The sequence below is a fragment of the Ursus maritimus genome, unplaced genomic scaffold (genome assembly GCF_017311325.1).
Source record: "Ursus maritimus isolate PB19 unplaced genomic scaffold, ASM1731132v1 scaffold_22, whole genome shotgun sequence".
NCBI classification, from domain to species: Eukaryota; Metazoa; Chordata; class Mammalia; order Carnivora; family Ursidae; genus Ursus; species Ursus maritimus.
Window position 1 is genome coordinate 31,747,525 of NW_024424675.1, and position 6,891 is coordinate 31,754,415.

Genomic DNA, 6,891 nt, shown 5'->3' on the forward strand with positions numbered 1-6,891 from the left:
GAGGAAACGAGCGCCCTCGCTTTCAGGAGCCAATCAGAAACCACGGAGGCCTATTATGACAACCGCAAGAACCAATGAAAAACGGGAGTCCTCCTGGCCCGCCTCCCGAGCGCCTGTCCCGGGAGAGATCACCGAGAGGAAGTTTTTTAGAAAGTACAAATTAGAAGACAAGTCTGTGGCTCGACGACGGGACACTGCGCTTAGAAAGATGGGCGTTAAAAACACTGTGAGCGAGCAGAACCGCACTTCCCCGACACCTCGCGAGCGGTGGACCTGCAAGTCACCCCCGAGCCTAGGGCTACAGCGCGGGAGGGTACGTGCTGCGCGCTGACGTCACGCGTCGACCCCGCCCCCAGCTCGCCCGCCCTTATAGCGCAGCCCTGGCGCGCGCGCACCATTGTGTGGCTGGACTCGGCCGCCGCTGCGGTGTGAGGCGCGTGTTCGGGCTTTCGCCGTCCCCGCACCCGCACCGCGGCTTTTGCCTTGCGGTCCGCCGTTCGATAGCCAGCCTTCGGGGCCCCTGCCCGCCACGGACATGCCGCGCGTCTACATAGGACGCCTTAGCTACAACGTCCGGGAGAAGGACATCCAGCGCTTTTTCAGTGGCTATGGCCGCCTCCTCGAAATAGACCTCAAAAATGGGTGAGTCGGGCCTGAGCGCCCGCGTCCGCCCGCAACGCCCCGGGTCTGGCGGCGGCGGAGCCCGCCGGACGGAAGAGGGCCAAGGCCGCGGCGCCGCGTGGCAGGGCCTCCAAGATGGCGGCGGCGCGGGGCCGCGGGAGCGCGCGCGGGGGGTGGGAGAGCGCGCGTGCGCGTTCCCGGCCTAACGACGCCTGCCGGTCCCCGGCCCTCGCACCGCCCCCAGGTACGGCTTCGTGGAGTTCGAGGACTCCCGCGACGCCGACGACGCCGTTTACGAACTGAACGGCAAAGAGCTTTGCGGCGAGCGCGTGATCGTGGAGCACGCCCGGGGCCCGCGTCGCGATCGCGACGGCTACAGCTACGGAAGCCGCAGTGAGTCCCACCCCCGCGCGCTCCGCGTCTTTGGGACCCTGGGGGGCGGGCGCAGGCTTAGGGTGGGCGGGGTGGGGCCTCCCATCCCGGGCAGGCGCGGTGGCAGGGGTCCATAGATTCCAGTGTCCCCGGGCTTTGCTGCCTTCACGCCTGCCCGGGGCAGCCACGGGACGCCGGAGCGCGGGGATTGGGTTGTGGGTTTTGCCTAGCTAGGGTTGGGGTGTTTGGGGGTTTTTAAATTTTATTATTTATTGCTTTTTGCTAAGTTGGGAGGGGCGGGTGGTTTGGGCCCCTGTCAGCACTGTCGTGAGCTCTGCCCACGGAGGAAGTGAGGGATGGCCGTATTTGTTGTATTCCCCTCACTTACCTGACAGTGCTTTAGCTAGAAATGTGAATGTGTTAGCGTAGAAGTTTGGGGGCGGGGTGGAGGTGGGGTGGTGGTGGGGGCGGGGTCAGAGGAGGGGTTTTAAGTTTAGGTCTTAGTTATTAAAATTGGCGGGGGCCAAAGAAATACTATTTTGAAATAATGTGGTATGATACCACAAAGTAGACTTAAATAAGCTTTATGCTGTATTCGAACTAGTTGGGGCATGTTATTGGGAGGAGGTGGGAGGGGTTTGGTTATGTTAAATGTTTGATGTTGAAATTGTTGCATGTTGAATTCAAACTTTTTAACAAGTCCTTGATGTTTCAATTTGAAAGTGACCAATGGGGCTGAGGCTGTGTCCACTGAGGCTAAGATGACTGCCTTTCCTGATTGGCCTTGGCTTTTCCATACATTGTGTGACCCTTGCCCTATGACCCTTTGGCTGACCTTACCGGAAGCCATGACGACAGCAGCCTTTTGCCATTAGACGCAGGGTGATGGTGAGGATTCCAAGGGTTAGACAAAACTGGTTAATCTGAACTAGGTGACTGTTACCTTGCGTGTTTTGTGGCCAAACCACCACCAAAAACCTCACACTGTGATGTAAGTACTTAGTGTAACTAGTAAACATTTTTGTAAAATGTAGAAATGCATGTAATCAGTTAAGTTTTATATTTTACAATGTTCTGTAAAATAAAACTTAGCGAGGTAAATTGAATAAAGGAGCAGTCACTCTCTAACAGATTGTAGGAGAAGTTTAGTTGGATTTAGTCTGTTTGACTTGCCCTTAATTTAATTTATGGCAAATCACAACTGTATCGAAGGTTTAGCAATATAATAGCAAAGTCCTACTCCAGTAAATAAAAGTTGATATGTTTGTACTAACTTTCAAAAAACATTCATCCCTATCATTGCAAAGCATCTAATTATTCTCTTCATGTGATAAAGGTGGTGGAGGTGGATACAGCAGTCGGAGAACCTCTGGCAGAGACAAATACGGACCACCTGTTCGTACAGAATTCAGGCTTATTGTAGAAAACCTTTCTAGTCGTTGCAGTTGGCAAGATTTAAAGGTACGTGCTATAATTTGAGATAAAAGTCATATGGCTAATGTTTAAAAGGTAGGCCTTTGTTTCACTTTATTTCCGAGTCTCGAGTACGGTATGTAGATCTTTTTCTTTACATTTCTAGGTTTGACCAGTCTCGTTGTTCTTTTAGGATTTCATGAGGCAAGCAGGTGAAGTAACCTATGCGGATGCCCACAAAGAGCGCACAAATGAAGGCGTGATTGAGTTCCGTTCCTACTCTGACATGAAGCGTGCTTTGGATAAACTGGATGGTACAGAGATAAATGGCAGAAACATTAGGCTCATTGAGGATAAGCCACGAACGAGCCATAGGCGATCTTACTCTGGAAGCAGATCAAGGTAATTTGTTCAGAAATAGAGGAGAGGAAACGATATTTGCCAAGAGCAAAGAAAAATCAAATGGCAGTACTTGAATTGAGACTTAATTGTAATTAGTTCAGTACTTGATCTCTTTTTTATTGTGCATCATTGAGTTCTCTTCCAGGATGCTTTCAGGTGGATTTAATTTGTGGTAAAGAATTACATTTTGTTTGTGTATTGTTTTTTTGTAAATGACACAAAAGTTCACGTTGATGAGATGTATCGAAGTTAAGATTTTTATTGTGTTTGGTTATAGGTCACGGTCTAGAAGAAGGTCACGAAGTAGGAGTCGCAGGAGCAGCCGCAGTAGATCTCGAAGTATCTCAAAAAGTCGCTCCCGGTAAATAATAAGCTGTGAGGTCTTTTTTTCTGAATATTACTGTACTTGTATGTTCTGGCAAGGTACTGAAAAAAAATCCCAACTCTTCTTGTCTAGATCCAGGTCTCGGAGCAAAGGTCGATCACGTTCTCGATCAAAAGGCAGGAAATCTAGATCAAAAAGCAAATCTAAGCCCAAGTCTGATCGGGGCTCCCGTTCGCGCTCTCGAAGCAGATCTAAGGAGTATGAGAAATCTCGAAGCAGGTCTCGTTCTCGATCTCGTTCCCCCAAAGAAAATGGAAAAGGTGATATAAAGTCAAAATCTAGATCAAGAAGCCAGTCTCGTTCAAATTCACCCCTACCTGCTCCACCCTCAAAGGCACGTTCTGTGTCCCCTCCACCAAAAAGAGCTTCAAGATCCCGCTCTAGATCTCGTTCAAAGTCAAGATCACGGTCCAGATCGAGTTCCAGAGATTAACCTAGAACTCTATATTCTTTGCACACTATTATGGAACACTTTCCTACTTGCTTAGGCAGTTACTCTTCCATATTTGTACTTGGCCTCTTCTGCAAGAGGAATCTCCTGAAAATGGGGGCACACAGAAATTTGATTTGTGGCCAAATTTGATGAAAAAAATGAGATTCTAAAGAAATGGTGGCATGAAGTAAAGACCCTCTCCCTTCTTTGTAGAATTAAGATAACTTTGATTTTATAGCTTTTGAGCTAAAACAACTTTTGTAAAGATTAAGCTCATTTAGATTTTTTTTAAGTATTTCAGCAGGATCTGCTGCAGGGATTTTGTTGTTTTGTTTGCTTTTAAATTAACCGTTTCAAGCTTTGAATACCTAAGGCTTTAGAGGGAGACCCCAATTTTCAATTATGTTGGCTTTTTATAAAGCTTGAGTTATGTAAGATTTCAATAAAAATTTGCTACCAAGATGATTGCCTTACTGAATAGGTCACTATTAAATTCCTTTAAATACTGATAATTTGCTCTTTGTGGAAACAATGTAAATTCTATCTAAGTGTAAAAGAAGGCAAGCCTCAGACCAGCAATAAATTATTCCATTTGGATAACATTTTGTGCTGTTAATCAAATTTGCCAAAGTCTATCTGCCCCGTTGAGTTAAGTTAAAAATAAAAGGTATTTTGTAGTCAGTTATATGATTTTGCCTAAATTAGATTTTAAATAATGAAACTTTTCAAACTTAAATTTGATCAAACTCTTGAAGAAGTAGTTCTTAACACTTGGGATCCCATTTAGCCTAGTAGTCCCACTTTCTGTAAGTGGTCAGTGTAATTAGTGTTTTGTTAGAGTATGGTTCTATGGTCTTTAATGTTTGTTATATAAAAATGGAAGTAGCCTTTCTACTATTGGAAATTTAGCATATTCTTGTTCAGAGTAGAAAAGCAAATACTGCATTTACTGCTGGAAGATCATTACATTTAACAGGCACTTAATAGGTTGCCTGGTAAAATCAGTTTGCCGATTAAAGTAAAATTCTACCCAACAATCAGTCCTTCTTGTAGTTGAAGAGGTTATGTGATAATTGGTTAGATCATCCTTGTAACTTTACAACATAATGGTTGGCTTGAAAAGAATTTACATGGGTAAACCCTAAACTTTCTGTACTTTGTTATGAAGTGTAATGATAAGCTGTGGAAGCCAAATTACACTGCAAATTTGTAGGAGGTTCTGGGTAACCAGGTAGTCCATATATCTGTAGACCTAATTAGTTGAAATTGCAGTATGAGAAATGAATTACCTTATATCTTTTTGTTTAAGTACTTTAATTTCATTTAAAAGCACTCATTAACCTTGGTTTGTAACTAAGATGTAGGTTATTTGACTCAGTTTTCTTCTAGGAGCTATCACTGTAAGGTATCAAGGGCTGGGTTGTACTATATAGTAGGGCATGGTGGTACAGTGCTCATCATGCCACAGGTGTGACTAGAAAAGCATGGTAATCTAGAGTTGGTTTGTGGCTCAGATAGTCCAGAAGGCATACCTGATAAATGGAGGGTGCTTGAAAAAAATTGATTTTAAGTGTCAAAATCACAGAGTAGCTGGGAGTACCTGATAATGAGTAAAAAGACTTGTTTTTGAGAAATTTCTGGGCTTCCTGTTAAAAAATCTTAGAGCCTACTCTTAGGAATATAGTGCCCCAAAAGGTTGATGCTTCTTCCATGACCTTTTCTTTACTTTTCATACTTTGTAAAATTTAGATATTCATAAGAAATGGGTTTTTTTCCAGTATAAACTTCAGAATTTGAAAGAAGACACTGGTGTCTGCAGTCGTAGTTCATCGTTTTGCCTACTTGAAAGAACAGAAATTACAACTCTTAAATGAAGAGGCGCGTCTCCAGCTGCCTTTCAAAATTTGGTTTAAGAATTGGCTTTGACCAAAGTTCTCTTGTTTTCAGGGAAAAAACAAAAGCTTTTAAAACCACAGCCTTTTAAAAAGGAAGGAGGGGGGAATATCACAGTGTGAAATTTGACTTTGTAAAGTCGTCCTTCAACTGGGCTTTCTTGTATTAGTGTAACGTCACATGGTCATAGGCAGGTTTTATCTCCGTTGTTAGCTGTCCCCAGAGTGGGTAATTTTAAGGTAAATGCCTACACCCATACATAAGTTTTCTAGTAATAGCAAAGACCAACTTCATGAAAATCTAGTCCTAGTCCATACCTGTGGACCTCTACATCATGGGATATGTTAAAGCTCTAGAACACTGGCCCACTTGAGAACAGAGTTGACAGAAATGTTCAGTTCCTTGCTAACTTACAAGTAGAATCTGAGAGTCTACAACACGCCATGTGTACATCTGTGGCTAGATAGAGTATTAAACAGAGAGCAAAAACAGAAATGAGCGACATCGTGATTCCCCTTTCTTTTACCTGGTAATGTTGATTGACACGCCGTAGTGCCTTTAAGGCCAGTTTGAGTCCTACCAGTTACTGTGATTGACGTTCCAGTCCTGTGTTGTTAATTACCTTCATCTTGGTATCTTCTTTTTCCCAGTTTGTTAACCCACGTTATGCTTTATCTCCTCAATAAAATGCTTACTGAGGGAAAGGCTCGTTTTGAATTTATTTGTATTCCCACTTAGTGCCAAATATTTGGCAAATGGTTTTTTGAACTAGAGTTGCCACTGGCAAGCCATTTATGACTTGAGTAGAAGAAAAAGGTCTTGTTTACAGTTCCTCAGAGACCTGCATTTAGGATCAACATTGTGGATGGTTTATCTTGGGCAAGTCTTTAACAGTTGTGCTTGAATGATATCCATGAAATAGTAAGCATAAGCTGTGAGTTGTGAAAATAGGTTAATATCTAGGGTTCCTGGCTGGCTTGGTGAAGTATGTGACTCTTGATCTCAAGGTTGTAGGTTTGAGCCCCATGTTGGGTATAGAGGTGACTTAAAAATCTTTTTAAAAATAAAGGTTAGGGGTACCTCGGCCACTCAGTCGGTTAAGGGGCTACCTTCAGCTCAGGTCGTGATCCTAGGGTCCTGGGCTCAAGCCCCACGTTGGGCTCCCTGCTCAGCAGGGAGTCTGCTCCCTCTCACTCTGCCTGCCACTCCCCCTGCTTGTACGCATGTGCTCTCTTTCTCAAAACCTTCTTTAAAAAAATAAAAATAAAAGTTAATATGTGGAAGGCACTTAGAATAGTGCCATACATGATAAGTACTATCTGCTGCTGTGAAGAATTAAGCGTACTAAACCTTTTTTGTATTGTCCTGCTTT

The 6,891-nt window shown here is 44.1% G+C and overlaps 1 protein-coding gene across 1 annotated transcript; it reads left to right on the plus strand.

Moving 5' to 3' along the window:
- The first annotated feature begins 384 nt into the window (after window positions 1–384).
- Window positions 385–6,223, plus strand: SRSF6 (serine and arginine rich splicing factor 6). Its single transcript, XM_040638324.1, has 6 exons — window positions 385–642; window positions 866–1,014; window positions 2,330–2,454; window positions 2,600–2,808; window positions 3,086–3,169; window positions 3,266–6,223. Exons 1-6 carry the CDS (start codon window positions 536–538, stop codon window positions 3,624–3,626), a joined length of 1,035 nt encoding a protein of 344 aa, XP_040494258.1. The 5' UTR covers window positions 385–535; the 3' UTR covers window positions 3,627–6,223.
- Window positions 6,224–6,891: the final 668 nt, after the last annotated feature.

Bases quoted from the DNA above. Each gene is read 5' to 3' on its own strand.
- SRSF6 (XM_040638324.1), top strand. From the start codon at position 536: ATGCCGCGCGTCTACATAGGACGCCTTAGCTACAACGTCCGGGAGAAG. The intron at 643-865 runs GTGAGTCGGGCC...CACCGCCCCCAG, and splicing joins GAAATAGACCTCAAAAATGG to GTACGGCTTCGTGGAGTTCG. The intron at 1,015-2,329 runs GTGAGTCCCACC...CATGTGATAAAG, and splicing joins CTACAGCTACGGAAGCCGCA to GTGGTGGAGGTGGATACAGC.